Source organism: Xenopus tropicalis, chromosome 2 (assembly GCF_000004195.4).
Source record: "Xenopus tropicalis strain Nigerian chromosome 2, UCB_Xtro_10.0, whole genome shotgun sequence".
NCBI classification, from domain to species: Eukaryota; Metazoa; Chordata; class Amphibia; order Anura; family Pipidae; genus Xenopus; species Xenopus tropicalis.
In genome coordinates, this window is record NC_030678.2 from 7,933,708 (window position 1) to 7,952,418 (window position 18,711).

The 18,711-nt window shown below is 43.6% G+C and overlaps 2 protein-coding genes across 2 annotated transcripts; both read left to right on the forward strand.

The window, feature by feature from the left end:
* The first annotated feature begins 1,581 nt into the window (after positions 1-1,581).
* LOC116408944 lies at positions 1,582-8,545 on the forward strand. Its single transcript, XM_031897470.1, has 8 exons — positions 1,582-1,731; positions 3,313-3,648; positions 5,423-5,635; positions 6,023-6,265; positions 7,175-7,240; positions 7,575-7,716; positions 8,336-8,432; positions 8,531-8,545. Exons 1-8 carry the CDS (start codon positions 1,647-1,649, stop codon positions 8,543-8,545), a joined length of 1,197 nt encoding a protein of 398 aa, XP_031753330.1. The 5' UTR covers positions 1,582-1,646.
* A 6,923-nt stretch (positions 8,546-15,468) lies between these two features.
* LOC116408571 (OX-2 membrane glycoprotein-like) lies at positions 15,469-18,070 on the forward strand. The gene is made up of 4 exons (XM_031896168.1): positions 15,469-15,603; positions 16,748-17,083; positions 17,342-17,554; positions 18,027-18,070. The coding sequence occupies exons 1-4, from the start codon at positions 15,519-15,521 to the stop codon at positions 18,068-18,070; spliced, it is 678 nt and encodes a 225-aa protein (XP_031752028.1). The 5' UTR covers positions 15,469-15,518.
* The last annotated feature ends 641 nt before the right edge of the window (positions 18,071-18,711 follow it).

The following is an 18,711-nucleotide window of genomic DNA, read 5'->3' on the forward strand; positions in this document are numbered from 1 at the left end:
ATGGTCTTCAGTCCACTCCACGTGTTCCTGATGTTAGAGTTGCTATAGCAGGACTCCACCTTTTCTCTGTACTGTCCCTTAGCTGTTTTTATTGCTTTCCTGAGTGCATACCGGGATGATTTGTACTCACTTGGGTCTCCGGATTTAAAGGCTGCAGTCCGCGCTCTGAGGGCTGCTCGGACCTCTCCATTAACCCATGGCTTCTGGTTGGGGTAAGTCCGTACATTAACCCGCGGTACGACGTCATTGATGCATTTGTGAATAAAGTCCATTACGTACTCAGCGTAGTTGTTGATGTTGTTGTCAGCGGCAGTCCGAAAGACTTCCCAGTCCGTGATGTTGAAGCAGTGACGCAGGGTGCTGTCTGACTGGTCGGTCCAGCGCTGAACCGAACGCATCATAGGCTGCTCGCGTTTCAGCTTCTGCCTATAGGCTGGCAGCAGCAGGACTGAGGAGTGATCTGATTTGCCGAAGGCTGGTCGAGGGCGGGCTTTATAGGCATGTGCGTACGGAGTGTAAACATGGTCCAGGATGTTCTCACCACGCGTTGGAAAGTTTACATGCTGGTAAAACTTCGGCAGAACTTTCTTCATGTTGGCTTTATTAAAATCGCCAGCCACGATAAAAGCAGCCTCCGGGTGTAACGTTTCCTGCCGGTCGATAGCATCAAACAGTTCATCCAGTGCCCGTGTGGTGTCGGCGTGGGGAGGAATATACACAGCGGTACAAAATATTGCTGTAAACTCCCTGGGCAGATAAAAAGGTCTGCATCTGATCATAAGATATTCAAGATCAGGAGAGCACCCAGATGAAACTGTCTGTACATCAGTACACCACAGTTTGTTGGTCAGTACACACACACCACCCCCCCGGCATTTACCTGAGTCTATTGTTCTGTCCCAGCGGTGAATGGAGAGTCCCTCAGGAACAATGGCAGAGTCAGGGATGGAAGGGACAAGCCATGTCTCTGTAAAAACAAAGGTGCTGCAGTTCTTAATGTCCCTATGAAAAGTTATCCTGGCTCTTAGTTCATCCAGCTTGTTTTCCAAAGACTGGACGTTCGCTAGAAGAATGCTGGGAAGTGGGGCGCGGTGTTGTCTGTTCCTCAGCCTGACCAGGATCCCAGCTCTTTTCCCTCTTTTCCTCCGGTGTTTCTTCTGCCAAGGTAGCCAAGGTAAGTCACCTCTGTTCCTAAAAAATTCAGTCTGTGAAGGTCCGGATTGTGAATTTTGTCGAATGTCCAGGAGAGTTTGTCTGTCATAGGAGATGAGAGCATTGCAGGTTGCAAAAAAACTAAAAAATAACACGACAAACATAAGAAAAAAGCAAAGTTGAGGAGGACACTGAGCAACGGCTGCCATCCTCACCGGCGCCATCTTGAGAGCTTGATAGGAGTTGGGGGTTTTGCTTTGAGTGACAGGAGGTTGATTACACGCTACAGACCTTATGGGAAATGTCAGATTTTAGGATTCTGCGCTAGACCCTGCCCCACAGGCTGGTAACAAATCTTCAGGCAGTTGCTGGGGCTGCGGAGTCTCAGGTTAATCAGTCACAGCAGTAAAAATGAAAGTGAAAGCTGTATCTGTGGCGGGAAATTCTAATCAGTCCAAGGGAAGATTTCTGGAGGGAAGCCGTACGGTGCCATTATGCCCCTGCACAGGGTCCCACTGAGGGGAGAGTTTCCATTCCAGAAGGTTACGGTTATATTGCTGTGTCTGGCTCATACTGTAGGTAAGAAACATGGTCCTGATATCTCTATATAGTACCCACACCTGGCATTCTCCTGCACTTGTACTGTCAGCCATGTACTGTGAGATACGTGCTTCTCACTAAATAGCCTATTTATATGTCTCATCACCCCCTACTGTTATTATAAGGGATAATGTACCCCCTACTGTAAATGATAAGGATATTAGCAGTCACTGAGGGGTTCTGTGCCCATATAAAGGCACAAGGCTGCAGGCTGAGTTATACAGGGAACTCTGAGTATCACTCATGTATTATAAGGGATAATGTACCCCCTACTGTAAATGATAAGGATATTAGCAGTCACTGAGGGGTTCTGTGCCCATATAAAGGCACAAGGCTGCAGGCTGAGTTATACAGGGAATGCTGAGTGTCACTCATGTATTATAAGGGATAATGTACCCCCTACTGTAAATGATAAGGATATTAGCAGTCACTGAGGGGTTCTGTGCCCCCCATATAAAGGCACAAGGCTGCAGGCTGAGTTATACAGGGAACTCTGAGTATCACTCATGTATTATAAGGGATAATGTACCCCCTACTGTAAATGATAAGGATATTAGCAGTCACTGAGGGGTTCTGTGCCCATATAAAGGCACAAGGCTGCAGGCTGAGTTATACAGGGAACTCTGAGTATCACTCATGTATTATAAGGGATAATGTACCCCCTACTGTAAATGATAAGGATATTAGCAGTCACTGAGGGGTTCTGTGCCCATATAAAGGCACAAGGCTGCAGGCTGAGTTATACAGGGAACTCTGAGTATCACTCATGTATTATAAGGGATAATGTACCCCCTACTGTAAATGATAAGGATATAAGCAGTCACTGGATTAAAAAGGCAAAGGGGCCGGATGTGGCCCGCGGGCCGTAGTTTGCCCACCCCTGTCCTAGAGGCATAATGCACCAAGCCCCATGCAGATAAAATTCTCAGAGGGCCCTGCGCACCTACCCAGCCCTCCCTCCAGCCGTCAGCCCACCTGCCTGTGTTCCCTGCTCCCCAGCCGCTCCCACTGAGTAAGTAAGCAGACCCCATAGTCTGGGCCCCCTGTCCCCCTGCGATTGTGTGGTCTGTTCCCTCTATAGTTACGCCACTGGCTAATCCAAAGGCTGGCCTTGGTGCATCCCAATATAAAATAAAATGTCATTTATTATTCTTTTTTCCCATAAAAACAATCAACGCACCAGAGGCCCCCCCTATAGATTAGAGGAAAGGAGCTTCCATGTGAAGCAGTTTAGGGGGTTCCTCACGGTGAGGGCAGTGAGGTTGGGGAATGCCCTTCCTAGTGATGGGGTAATGGCAGATTCTGTTAATGCCTATAAGAGGGGCCTGGATGAGTTCTTGAACAATCAGAATATCCAAGGCTATTGTGATACTAATATCTACAGTTAGTATTAGTGGCTGTATTTATAGTTTATGTATGTGAGTGTATAGATTGGTAGGTGTGGGTTAGGGGTGCTGGGTTTGGATGGGTTGAACTTGATGGACTCTGGTCTTTTTTCAACCCTATGTAACTATGTAACCATCAGTAACTCTCTCTCAGTAACTGCTATGTTTCTTTCAGTAACTGAGCCTGGGGTAAAATGCAAGCTCCTAGGGCCTCCCGTTATAGGGGGCAATGCTACACTGAGGTGCCAACTCCCAGGATCCTTTGAGGTTCTGCAGGTAACCTGGCAAAGGAGCAAAGATGGCTTCCGAGAAAACATTGCTACCTACAGCAAAAGGTATGGGGTTAATGTACTGAGCCCCTTTACCAAACGTGTAGAGGTCAACACAGACCCAAAAAAGTCATCCATGAAGATTTCTGCACTGACAGAGGAGGATGAAGCCTGTTATATTTGTGTCTTCAATGTCTATCAGCACGGAGCCTACACTGGGCAAGTCTGTCTCCCTGCCCTGGGTAAGTTTAAATATAAAGCCCTCGAAGTATAAGAAATTCAACTATAAGGAAAGTTGCGGTTGAGGTTGTTTTCTTGCGAGGGGACATAAGTAATCTTTACATGTACATTAGAGTGCATTAAAGACAGATAGAGAAAGAACTTTTTTCACGCAGTGAGGGGGTTGGGGAGTGCCCTGCCGGAGGATGTTGGGTAGGGGGTTCCTCGCACTGAGGGCAGTGAGGGGGTTGGGGAGTGCCCTGCCGGAGGATGTTGGGTAGGGGGATCCTCGCACTGAGGGCAGTGAGGCTGGGGAGTGCCCTGCCGGGGGATGTTGGGTAGGGGTTTCCTCACAGTGAGGGCAGTGAGGCTGGGGAGTGCCCTGCCGGAGGATGTTGGGTAGGGGGATCCTCGCAGTGAGGGCAGTGAGGCTGGGGAGTGCCCTGCTGGGGGATGTTGGGTAGGGGGATCCTCGCAGTGAGGGCAGTGAGGCTGGGGAGTGCCCTGCTGGGGGATGTTGGGTAGGGGGATCCTCGCAGTGAGGGGGTTGGGGAGTGCCCTGCTGGGGGATGTTGGGTAGGGGGATCCTCGCAGTGAGGGCAGTGAGGCTGGGGAGTGCCCTGCTGGGGGATGTTGGGTAGGGGGATCCTCGCAGTGAGGGCAGTGAGGCTGGGGAGTGCCCTGCTGGGGGATGTTGGGTAGGGGGATCCTCGCAGTGAGGGCAGTGAGGCTGGGGAGTGCCCTGCTGGGGGATGTTGGGTAGGGGGATCCTCGCAGTGAGGGCAGTGAGGCTGGGGAGTGCCCTGCTGGGGGATGTTGGGTAGGGGGATCCTCGCAGTGAGGGCAGTGAGGCTGGGGAGTGCCCTGCTGGGGGATGTTGGGTAGGGGGATCCTCGCAGTGAGGGCAGTGAGGCTGGGGAGTGCCCTGCCGGAGGATGTTGGGTAGGGGGATCCTCGCAGTGAGGGCAGTGAGGCTGGGGAGTGCCCTGCTGGGGGATGTTGGGTAGGGGGTTCCTGGTTGCGGTGGCAGATTCTGTTAATGCCTTTAAGAGGGGCTTGGATGATGTGAGATGTTTGCTCTATGGTATTTTTAAATTGCTCTTCATATCTTTCTTTTCTTTGGTTTTTGAATTATTTAGCTTTTTGTTCAGCACCTCTCCAAGGTGGAATTTTAGAAGCTATCTGATTGCTACGGGTCTAGTAACCAGGCAGTGGCTTAAATGAGAGACTGGAATATAAATAGCAGGGGGGGTTGAATAGACAGATAAGTAATAAAAATTAGCAATAACAATGAAATTGTAGCCCCACAGGGCAATAGTTTTTTGGATGTTGGGGTCAGTGACCCCCATTTGAGACCCCCATTTGAAAGGAAAATAATTTAGAAACTAAAAAAATGACATGGTGGCACAATTATGAATGCTCAAGCCTTCGTATCCCAAATCCACGTGAGAGTTCCCAAACTCGCGCATAGTTTCTGTAAATCGGTTTCTCTTTTCCCCGACCAAAAAATAAAAAGCTCAGCAGGTTTTAGGTTTAAGTTTTTGGTCAGAGAAAATAAAAACCCGATTTGCATGAATTGGCCTAGACGCACTAGTCTGGGAATTCTCGCATGGTTTTGGTATATGAGCGTTCATAAATGCCCCATAATACTTGGTCTGGTTTAGTGCTGGGCTCTGTGCCTGCTGTTAGTAATAAGGCTCCTTATACAGGATACAAAAATGAATGCAGGTAAAGCACTTGATTCCAACTGACCCAAAGTGAATTCCAATATATTTAAGACTTTTTCCTTTGCTTCAGTTTCAAGCAATGCATTTATTTGCTCTGCTGATGGGTCTGAGGAGCATATCCCCAATATAACCCTGAATCCCCCCAAAACCAACACTGACCCTACACTGCAGTCAGAAGGTGGAATAATAAGGGCCATACGGAAAGGCACCCTTACAGGAGAAGACAATCTGACCTGTACTTTCCAGCTGCCCAGGACAGGCAGGCAGAAACGGGATATTACAGGTAAATTTTATTTTACACACTTTTGTTTTACTATTTATATATTATTTGATGGGGAATAAACAGATAAATGTGTTTGATTTTATTATGCGAGAGAAAAAATAGAGTATTATGGTACTGTATAGGCTTTCAAACTATTAACAGTTTGACTGCCTTCCTTTCCCCAATGTAGCTTGCCATCCTAGCCCCACCCTTTGAGTTACAGACTTCCTGTCCCGCCCCTTGTAAACTGCCATCAGAGTGTTCTACTCCCACCCACTGTTTGAGGCAGAAAACCCCTTCTTTCCCATACAACACTACCTTTTTCCTTTCCAATAAAAGTTTATTGTTTCAGCTGCACCGGCTTCAGGCCTGTCACTGGTTGTAACAGAACCTTTCATTTTCCTTTAGAACAACATAATGATCTGGATGATATATCTGAAGAAACTGTCTCCATAAACTGTTCTGCATCTGGCAAAACGAAACCTTATATAACATGGGAGTATGAAGGGAAACCCATCAGTACAGAATATAAAGAAAAAGTAATTGGTGATATCACAACGGTCAGAAGTACTCACTGGTACTCACAGGCCTGGCTATTGGCACAGGATAAGCCAATCATCTGTCATATTACAACCAGGCCCAGTGACACAGGTGAGTTCTATACCTATTTTATATATATATATATAAATATATATACAATGCAGAGACACAATCAATTCTCCTAGTTATGGTTAAGTTTAATTTTTACTTTGGTCAGTAGTGGGCAGAAACCACTAAAGGCTGGCTATGACTAAGGTCCACTGGGAAGTATTTATTATGAGGACGGTTCCGGGCTGTGGAACATATATATATATATATATATATATATATATATAATAAACAAAAATATGAATCGCATCGCTCAGGACTTATAACAAAATTGTAGTTTATTAAGTGTAGAAACAGAGAACTGACGTTTCGGCCACAATTGCAGCCTTTCTCAAACTTTGAGAAAGGCTGCAATTGTGGCCGAAACGTCAGTTCTCTGTTTCTACACTTAATAAACTACAATTTTGTTATAAGTCCTGAGCGATGCGATTCATATTTTTGTTTATTATCTACGCTGAAGAGGACTGCACCCAGGCACCTGAGATTTCATTATATCGTGAGTGCTGTTTATCGGGAACTCTTATGTATATATATATATATATATATATACTGTATATATATATGGGTATTGAGTAAGAGGAAAAAAGGAAGAGCCTCTTTGATCTGATTAAGATCTCTAATGCACCTCAGGAGGCACTTGGTAAGGGGTGCAGTTGGTCCCCATAGTTATATCTGTCAGGTTACACAAATGTAATCTCTCCTTAGGCAGTTAAGCTACGTGTAGTTAGCACGGGCAGCTTGATGCAACGAAGAGGAGGTTAGTCAGGTAGTGACCCCAGCGAACACGTTGCTCTTCAGGAAATCTGTTACAGTTATTGTTGTTTACACCATGAGTTTCAAAGCTGTAAAAAAAAATGGATCCTATACACAGCAGTGTCATTCATTGTATTATTATTCAACTTGATCCCTTAGGTAACAGAAGAGAACCCATTTCTACTCAAGAGGACACTGCTCAGAATTTACTCCTACATTCATTTGGTAAGGGCTTACAGAATGAACTGAAATTTTGCATGGCCAGTAACCCCCAAGAATGGATCATAGACAAAAGTATAAGTGTTGCCAATTTGGCCACCCAAATGGACAGCTTAATTAGGCTGATTCAGTTGTTTGACCTAAGGCCAACAACAGGATCACATGTAGACCAATTATTACCACTATTCGACGCATAGCAACCAATGAGGAATTTCCTTCCATTATTATAATTTCTATACAGTGGAGATTGCAACTGTTATTTACTCTGGTTACTGAATTTGGGACACTTTTGTCCATGTAACTATATGTTTACAAATTTGCTCATATTTTTTCCCTTTAGGCAAGCAAATGGCTCATACACAAGGAAACCCTTATGTCCGTTTAGTCGCAGTAATTGGTGCAGTTGGTGCAGTATTTGGTGCAGCTGCAGTCATTGCGCTGTGCCCTGTGTGTGTCACTTACTGGAAAACAAAAGCTCGGCCGTAAGTAACAGATATCTGAGAAACCTTTTCCCATACATTCATTATTTCTATCCTTCTAGTTTTTGAGATATTTCATGATACAGTATATAACTGATCTCTCTCAACCTAACATTTTTCCTGCTGCGAACATTCAGTCATGCTGTGAGTCACAGACTGATAGTGGGAGCAGTTAGAGACCATTGCTAGGGACCTGATTTTGACTTCTGTAACAATGGAAAAGAAGACAAGTCTCCTCTAGGTCCGTTAATCAGCTGGCTTCATTGCTATGTTGTTTCAGGAGTCTGACCCAGCAGTGCAGAGAATACAGATACTTCTTTCAAAAGCAATTACATTTCCAAATACCTTTAAACCCACAGACAATAATTAATGAATGTATTGTGCCTTTGCAATGAGCACTGGATCAAAATTCTGGCACTTGGTAAAGAGAGCAGCGTCAGGGGGTTCAGCAGAGCCCTGTCCTCAATGCCTGCTTTAGTTGCATAAGGACAGGGCCTAAATGGGTGCTGCACCTACTGACGCCCCTCAGCTTGACTAAGACTGCCCTTGGTCTCTGTTTTTACTCTTTCTGATGCACATACACAGCTCTGAAGTTTGGGGTAATGTGTGGTTATTATTTCAGCCAAAACAGAGATCCTCAGTCACAGCCACTGAAAGAACCTTCGTGTGTATCCAAAGAGTGTGGGACACCAAACACACACAGCCCTAGTGCTACAAGTGTAAGTAGTGAAGTACTTTGTTCTTTGCCTCTGCCACCCCTCATATCTGCACTTACTAGGTCTGAACTGGGTATCAAAACTGGCCCTGGCATTTCAAGTTCACAGAGGCCTAAACCTGCCCATTAAATAGTGACTGTCTATGGCATATTACAGCAGCCCCTCTGGAATTTGCCAGAATCCAATTGCCAGTCTGGGCCTGTAACTTACACAGAGGGGAAATTTGCCCAAACTGGGACTAATATGGGGTAAGGCAGATGTCAGCCATGATTGTTATCCCTCCCAACTGTGACGATTTCCATGGGACAGTCACGATTTTGACAGCTTAGCCCGATTCTGAAAAGTCCCTCATTTCCCTTTGATTTCCTGCACTAAATGCTAAAAAAGATACAAAGATTCTCAAACTTAATTAGATAACGGGGCTTTTGGAAGAGCCCAGAATACTCACCCCCCTGCACCCCAGCATCCATACATGGAATAGATACAGTGTAATAGCATTTTTTATTATTAGAAGAATAAAAGGCCAAGTGGCTACATACAATCTCACAATAAAATACAGCATTTATAAAAGCAGTGTTCAGCGTGATTAGCGTAAAAATTAGCCACGCTTCCTCAGGAACCAAATGTATATACACTGTACATATTGGCAGCTATTTAAACACAATGCGCAAATGCATGACGCCTACATGTATGTAAGTGAGCCATTGCACGGACGAAAAAAAGCCTCGCACCCAATGTGAGGTCTATTAGGTACTGTGCCCCCCACATAGGGAACTGACTCACTCATGACCATAATGAGCATCATACGATCCCATGTCATGCACATAATAAGCTAGAAAAATAGCTCATTATGCACATGCATTGCCCCAGCATGGCCGCCTACACCTTGAGTGAGGTCCTGGCATGGGGGGCACAGTAGTCAATAGGGAGCCATTCATTAAACAACCCGCTGTTTCCCCTTTGGGAGAGAAACTAAATTTTTGCAAAAGGTGCCCTTTAGCCTGGGGAGCTCTCTGTGTGGGGTTTCTATATTGTTATCATGCCTGGGATTCATCCAGTTACCCTGTTTCCTCTCACAGTTCTGCCAGCCCCATACACGTGAATACATAATAAATACATAATCGTACTTACTTGCTTTACAGATTCCCATCCCAAGTACCCCAGGGTCTGTTTTGTCAGAGAGAAAAAAGAAAAGACACAATGAGGAAACAGTAAGTGGCAAAGTTATTACTGAGAATGGGAGTTTATATTTGTATTGCTGTGTGTGCAGCGGCACCATGGGGCCGGCTCCATCTGTTCTATTTCCTCTACTGATCCAACAGTCAACAAATGCTTGTGTTTGGCCGGCCGACTGTTTGCATGTGAGTAGTTACACTGTGCGGCCTGTATTCATACTTACAATGTGATACACAATAACAAGGGAAGATATTCAAATATAAGATTCTGGCACACTAACGGGCACATTTATCAAAATCCATAATCAGAACGGTTTAAAAAAACAAAAAAACACAAAAAAAACAAAAAAACACAATGCTGGTGTGCTCATTGGTTTGAATAAACATAGGGGCCTTTCCATCTAGAATGGATCTAGATGTTAAAGGGGAACTCCACCCAAACACAACTTAAGCTTTTTGAAAAGTAAACATTTGAAGCAACAATATATATTGATTAGAAAATATTCAGCCTTTTTATGATGTTTAATGTAATAATATGGTTTGGAACAGTTCCCTAAGCCCCGCCCACTGCAGATCTGGCTGACTACTACAATCCCACAATTCCCTACACGTGATGTCAATAAGGAAAGGAACATCCCAGTGCAATGCATTGTGGGTTATGTAGTTCCTGCATGCTGTCTGTAAGCTGTGGGAAGTTGTTACAATGTGTAACATCAATGTTTTAGTCCCTCCTCCCCTGCCAGGATTACAAATGATGCAGAAAGAGTAGAACAGTTTTGCAGCTGGATTTCAGCATATAAAATGGGATTTATTCCTACTGTTTGAAGGAACAGATTACAGGGATAGGGGTATTAGGGGTTTCTGTGTTGTGTGGGGCTCTTTAACTAATTTTGGTTTGGAAGCTGGAGTTCCTCTTTGAGATAAAAAAAAAAAAATTTGATAAATATCAAACAAATGTCAGTCTGTAGTAGAAATTTGTGCACATAATGACATTTATAGATTCAATTTATGATAAAATGCCCCTATGATAAAATGTTACTCACATCAATAGAAACAATTACAAGTAGTAAGAAGATGCAGCGGCTCATTTAGGGCTGATACAGTCATATGAAAAAATTTGGGAACCCTCTTAATTCTTAGGATTTGTGTTTCTCATTGGCTAAGCTTTAAAAGTAGCAACTTCCTTTCCATATACAACATGCCTTATGGAACAGTTGTATTTCAGCAATGACATAAAGTTTATTGGATTAACAGAAATATTACATCAATACCTACTTGAGCCCCTTTCGCAAATGTAACAGCCTCTAGGCGCCCCTATAGCCATTGATAAGTGTCTGGATTCTGGATGGCGGCATTTCTGACCATTCATCCATCAGATCATTTGAAAGTTGCTTTGAGTAACCAATGCTGTCACTCTTCAGAGGAGAGTCAAACAGAAACACAACTTGCAATTGGCTACTTTAAATACCTTTTCTCATGATTGGACACACCTGCCTATGAAGTTCAAGGCTTGATGAGCTAATCCAACCAATTTAGTGTTGCCAGTAATCAGTATTGAGCAGTTACTTACGTTGAAATGAGCAAAATTACAAGGGTACCCACATTTTTGCACAGCCAGTTTTTCACATTTCACATGATTTTATTTCCTACAACTAAATAAGGCTTCACTAGAAATCTGTGTTCAGAAAACAGCCCAGTACTCAGATGTGATGGGAAATGAAAGACATACCACTGTTATCTTTGTTGAAAGTTGAGTAAATTATTATGCAGGCTGAGAGGGGTTTCCATACTTTTTCATATGACTGTAAAAAAGAAATCAGAGCTACACATTACTGTATATCACTACAGCCCGCAGCAGCGACTCACATTTTGACTGCTCTCCCGTTAAGTGTACTTTTTGCTTTTCAGGAAAATATCACAGCGACCCCCAAATCTGCTGCGCCAGAAACAAGGCCGGATTTCAAATCAGATCAGGAAAATAAACCTCCAAAGAGAAAACTGTTTAAAGACAGACAATAATCTTTTTTAAAACCACTAGAATGGACCTCTCAAATGGTAGCCTTGGAGCGTTCATGGATAAGTAAATGTGCCCCTATGTTCCAATCCCCTACACACTTCCTACATGTCTCTCAGTATAAGCACTACCAAGCAGGGCCCTTATTCCTCCTCCATTGGCTATTATTATTATTATTATCCTTTTATACTGTGCAGCTTTACAGAGATTTCATCCTATGTGCAAAGAGGATTTAATAATAAAAGTTTGTGAAAAAATGTTTGCGGCTCAGTGTTCCGCCAATGCTTGACTAGATTAAGGGGGAACAAGATGGAGGATCATTCTGTAAATGATTTGGGCAGCCAGATGGAGGCTATCACTCTGGGAAAGCACAAAGCCCCCCCCCCCCCGGTAAAATGTTATTTAAAAAGATATTTATTGGTGGTGGAACTGGATGGCAACATTAGCCAACTCCATATTCCATATTGTTTTGCCAAGTTGTATCCATGAGTGTTCATGTTTGTGTACTGGAACAGTTGCATTCATTTTATATTACATGCAGCATTTTAATACATTTGAGGCATAGGCTTATTTAGAAAGCTGTGTAATGCTGGTGTAAGATAAATAGCATATTGATAAAACTGTATTACTCGTCACTTTCAGTTGCCGTTCTTTGTGATTCCTGGAATCACCCACTAAATAGGAACAATGGGGTGTTTATAAAGGTGAGTGTTCCTTTAACGCTGCCCAAAAATTATCTAAAATTTCACACCACATGTCAAAGCAATATAAGGGTGTTTGGCAGAAGTGTACCTATAGAGCAAGCTGACCTGGCAACTGCAGCCCTGGTAGGAGGCCCATGGAAGTAGTTGTCCCTAAATGTACAGGCTGATAAAAGCTGCTGAGTTGGCAGCTTATTGGCCATATATGGGGCCTTTCATCAGCGTGCCCAACTATATCTTTTATCTATAGGGAGGCACAGAAATTCCCATCAAGTGATGGGCACATTTGTGCAGTTATGCAGCCCTCTCCTGGTGGTTCCCCTAAGCCCTCAACCTGCCCAATTGTACCTTTTCCCTTCCCCATCTCCCCTCGATCCACTCTCTACCTTCCTGATGTACAGTAGTCCCACCCCTTATGACAGCACCCACCTTACCATGCCCCCTTTTATCACTGACCCCCAGCCTGCCAGTAAAAATTTTTTTAAAAGGTGGCAACCCTACTGCCTGCTTGAGGGTAGTACCATTACAGGGGGCACGCCAATCAGATCCTTGCCCTGGGCCTGCTGGCTCCTTAAATTGGCCCTGGTCTAGTCTGTCTGTAAGGTCAGTCATATAGTGTGGAACTACACTTCCCTGGGTACGTTAATGGTAAGTTACTGTCATATTATTTTAAGCCGGCAGGTCTAGTGCTCCATCCCCTCTAGTCTGTCTGTAAGGTCAGTCATATAGTGTGGAACTACACTTCGCTGGGCCCCCCACCTTAAACTCTTCGGTGGGGACTGGTCTGCAACTCCAACCCCCCCCCCCCCCCGCATCCACAATGATCTCTTGTCGGATCCTAATTGCTGTAGGAAGATCATTTTTTGAGGCAAGAATTGTTTTCAAGTTCCTCACTGTGTTTCTTTATGTATATAGCGCTATACAATAATAGATAAATACAAAGTATGATAATACAAATAAATAGGTATGGTTGCAATAAGTTAAGAATCAATGAGACAAGAGGATGGAGGTTCCTGCCCTGTAAAGCTTACAGTCTAAATGGGAGGATAACTTACAGACACAAACAGTAGGGTATTTACAGTGTGTAACACAGCAATATAAGTGCATGGTGGTTCCAGTGCAGTTTGTTCCATACAAAAGCACCAGCCTAGGGACAGAAGTTAGTTATTTAATACACAGGGGGTGTTTGACATATTGCCCCCTCACCTCAGTGTAATCTCTCCTTGTCCATAACTAAGTTATGATACCTGTATATGAATGATAATTCCCTTTTTTAAAGAAGGAAATCTTGTTATGCAAGATTTAATTTAACCATTTATTAATTTTCACTGTTTTTCTACCATAAATAATTTTTAAATCTGATATCCGGTTGTGGCTTGGCCATATATTGATTGGGGAGGTCGGAAACTCCAGTCACCCAGGAGCAGCATCAGTCAGTGGATGGGGTTCTCTATTCTACACAGGCCCCTGTGTGATCCGACTGTTGGCCCCATCGTAAGGTCTCCTAAAAGTAATCATTACCTATGGCAAAGCAGAACTAAAACCTAAAAATGAATTTTAGCTAGAAGTGTTGTATTTTATATAATTAACTTGGATCTTGTTAGGCCTTTTTTGTGTGCCAGTGACACTGCACATGCTCAGTGGGCTCTGGGCTGCTGTGGGGGAGCTAAGCTTGAATGTTACAGGGAATCAGCAGGAAAATACATGGAGAGCTCCTGGGACATATTTGGAAATGTTAAAATGTTAAGAGAAAGTGCAAGGATGGGGGGCCTGAAGAAACAGCTGTGACTGGAGGTTTGCACAAAGTCTTGGCAACAGATGGAGGGTGCCAGGTGGAGAGCATGTCTGCATGTGGGTTTGCACAAAGTCAGCAGAGGGAGGCACATATGGAGAGACCTATCTGGCATGAGAATTGCTCATACACTGCCCTTTGGATGGAGAGTGCAATGAGGGGAGAAAACTGTCAGTTTCCAGACCAAATGCATGGGGGCCCCATGTGGGGGGAGAGTAGTGACTCAATGGCTGCAAAGAGTGGGGCCCCAAAACATACTCCCCTGATGGGCCCCTCAATTCCATTTATGCCCCCACCTATAAAAGGAGAATTAAATCAAACATTTCAGGTTTCCTGTTTGATAAGAGAAACAAGATGCATTGTGGGGGATGTAGTTTCCTTTTAGCAGAGGGGAAGAGTCATTAGCAGCAGTTGCTCTTAGTAACTATAATGTCACCTCTGAACATTCAAACTGCTGAATTTTAAACAAATGAAAATATGTCAATTTCATTAAGATTGTGTCAACACCACATATTGGGAAAAGACTGGCTAAGATGGCAGAACACCTCTGTGAAGCTCTGCATTTCAGGACATGCTATGGAGGCACAGGCAAATGGGGACAGTGTCTGTGATGGAATTGAAGTGGGGGTCTGAGCACAGGAGCTAGAGCAAAGGGGGCAGCGTGTGTGGGACTAGGTTCAGGGGGAAATAAAAGGTAGCACACAGAGAGGGATCATAACTAACCTGTGATTTTATTCCCTAAGTCTTACCAAGTCAGTAAAAGCCTAAAAAAACTGTGAAAGGCAGAGAGGTGGCAATAGGGGCCCCATGTGGTGTTTGGGGGGCCCTGGAACTGTGTGGGGGCAATTGCTGGGAATCCACCTGGCAGGGATTCTGCTTTCTGGCCTCGGGGATAACCCAGGCAAAGGCCATTTTAATGGAGGGGCAAGCACTGAGGGGCTCACTGGCTGTGTTCTCTCCTGTCTCCGTACAGAAGCCCATACATGTCTACTATGTCAATTAGAGTTGGGCCTGACCATTTGCAACGGTGCAAAGTGTGCATTATTTATTTGGGGAATTTCTAGTAAAAATTTGAATAAACATGGCCTCTCATTTTTTCAAATCTAATTATGTTGTCTGGTTATTATGATTACTATCTTGTGATAGGAGTTGGTAGTTGGGGGTTTTGCTTTGAGTGACAGGAGGTCAATTACACGCGACAGACCTTATGGGAAATGTCAGATTTTAGGATTCTGCGCATGACGCTGCCCCACAGGCTGGTAACAAATCTTCAGGCAGTTGCTGGGGCTGCGGAGTCTCAGGTTAATCAGTCACAGCAGTAAAAATGAAAGTGAAAGTTGTACCTGTGGCGGGAAATTCTAATGAGTCCAAGGGAAGATTTCTGGAGGGAAGCCGTACGGTGCCATTATGCCCCTGCACAGGGTCCCACTGAGGGGGGAGTTTCCATTCCAGAAGGTTACGGTTATATTGCTGTGTCTGGCTCATACTGTAGGTAAGAAACATGGTCCTGATATCTCTATATAGTACCTACACCTGGCATTCTCCTGCACTTGTACTGTCAGCCATGTACTGTGAGATACGTGCTTCTCACTAAATATTTATGTGTCTCATCACCCCCTACTGTTATTATAAGGGATAATGTACCCCCTACTGTAAATGATAAGGATATTAGCAGTCACTGAGGGGTTCTGTGACCATATAAAGGCACAAGGCTGCAGGCTGAGTTATACAGGGAACTCTGAGTATCACTCATGTATTATAAGGGATAATGTACCCCCTACTGTAAATGATAAGGATATTAGCAGTCACTGAGGGGTTCTGTGCCCATATAAAGGCACAAGGCTGCAGGCTGAGTTATACAGGGAACTCTGAGTATCACTCATGTATTATAAGGGATAATGTACCCCCTACTGTAAATGATAAGGATATTAGCAGTCACTGAGGGGTTCTGTGCCCATATAAAGGCACAAGGCTGCAGGCTGAGTTATACAGGGAACTCTGAGTATCACTCATGTATTATAAGGGATAATGTACCCCCTACTGTAAATGATAAGGATATTAGCAGTCACTGAGGGGTTCTGTGCCCCCCATATAAAGGCACAAGGCTGCAGGCTGAGTTATACAGGGAACTCTGAGTATCACTCATGTATTATAAGGGATAATGTACCCCCTACTGTAAATGATAAGGATATTAGCAGTCACTGAGGGGTTCTGTGCCCATATAAAGGCACAAGGCTGCAGGCTGAGTTATACAGGGAACTCTGAGTATCACTCATGTATTATAAGGGATAATGTACCCCCTACTGTAAATGATAAGGATATTAGCAGTCACTGAGGGGTTCTGTGCCCCCCATATAAAGGCACAAGGCTGCAGGCTGAGTTATACAGGGAACTCTGAGTATCACTCATGTATTATAAGGGATAATGTACCCCCTACTGTAAATGATAAGGATATTAGCAGTCACTGAGGGGTTCTGTGCCCATATAAAGGCACAAGGCTGCATATATTATAAGGGATACTGTACACAGTAAATGCTGGACTTCGTACATCCCAGTATAAAGGTAAATAATAATAAATGCCCAGTAATAAACCCTCTAATATTGTTCTCACTAAATAACTGCTATGTTTCTTTCAGTAACTGAGCCTGGATTAAAATGCAAGCTCCTAGGGCCTCCCGTTATAGGGGGCAATGCTACACTGAGGTGCCGACTCCCAGGATCCTTTAAGGTTCTGCAGGTAACCTGGCAAAAGAGCAAAGATGGTCTCCGAGAAAACATTGCTACCTACAGCAAAAGGTATGGGGTCAATGTACTGAGCCCCTTTACCAAACGTGTAGAGGTCAACACGGACCCAAAAAAGTCATCCATGAAGATTTCTGCACTGACAGAGGAGGATGAAGCCTGTTATATTTGTGTCTTCAATGTCTATCAGCACGGAGCCTACACTGGGCAAGTCTGTCTCCCTGCCCTGGGTAAGTTTAAATATAAAGCCCTCACTTATCATTTATGCACTTTTCAATGTGAAAGCTGGAAAGATATAGACAAAGATGGCAAATAACTCAAAAACTATAAAAAAATAAATAATGAAGACGCATTGCAAAGTTGCTAGGAATAAGGAAAGACTATGGATATTGGGTTTGTTTCCCTGTTGGAATGGCGCTTGCGATAGGACAGGGCTCTGAACATGATTCCAGATGAACCAATAATAATGACTTTTTCCTTTGCTTCAGTTTCAAGCAATGCATTTATTTGCTCTGCTTATGGGTCTCAGGAGCATATCCCCGAAATAACCCTGAATCCCCCCAAAACCAACACTGATCTTGCACTAATGTCAGAAGGTGGAATAATAAGGGCCATAAAGAATGGCACCCTTAGAGAAAGAGACAATCTGGCCTGTGCTTTCCAGCTGCTCAAGACGGGCCGGCAGAAACAGGATATTACAGGTAAATTAACTTTTATTTTATACAAGACTTTTGTTTTAGTACAGGTATGGGATCCTTTATCCGGAAAGGCCATCTTCCATAGACTTCATTATAAGCAAATATTTCTAATTTTTATAGCTGATTTCCTTTTTCTCAGCAATAATAAAGTACAGTAACTGTACTTGATCCTAACTAAGATATAATTACCCCTTATTGGGGCAGAACAGCCCTATTGGGTTTATTTAATGGTTAAATGATTCCCTTTTCTCTGTAATAATAAAACAGTACCTGTACTTGATCCCAACTAAGATATAATTACCCCTTATTGGGGCAGAACAGCCCTATTGGGTTTATTTAATGGTTAAATGATTCCCTTTTCTCTGTAATAATAAAACAGTACCTGTACTTGATCCCAACTAAGATATAATTACCCCTTATTGAGGGCAGAACAATTCTATTGGGTTTAATTAATGTTTTAATGATTTTTTTGTAGCCTTATGGTATGGAGATTTTAATTACGTAAAAAACCCTTCCTGAGTTACTGGTTCCCTGCCCCTCCCCCCACTCAAACCACTTTATTCTTCTCTTTTCTGATATGTAATTGTTTCAGCTGTACCGGCTTCAGGCAGGACATTGGGAAATGGGCTGTAACAGAACCTTTCATTTTCCTTTAGAACAACATAATGATCTGGATGATGAGTCTAAAGAAATTGTCTCTATAAACTGTTCTACATTTGGCAAAACAAAACCTTATATAACATGGGAGTATGAAGGGAAACCCATCAGTACAGATTATAAAGAAAAAGTAATTGGTGATATCACAACAGTCAGAAGTACTCACTGGTACTCACAGGCCTGGCTATTGGCACAGGATAAGCCAATCATCTGTCATATTACAACCAGGCCCCCTGACCTAGGTGAGTTGTGTACCTATTTTATTTATCATTTATTCTTTCCCAAGATTTGTCGCAGTTCTGGAGCTATTCAGAACATAATATCTGTATAGCACAGTAAGTGACAATTTGGGGGTTGGGTACTTGGGCCACACTATCAATTTTACTTTTCTTTCCTTTTTCTGTATTATATAAAGTTACATTATTCACTTATTAGCAATAATGAGCCATTCAGTGACCAATTTTTTATTTCACATTCTGCCATATTCTACCCATTCCCTTTCT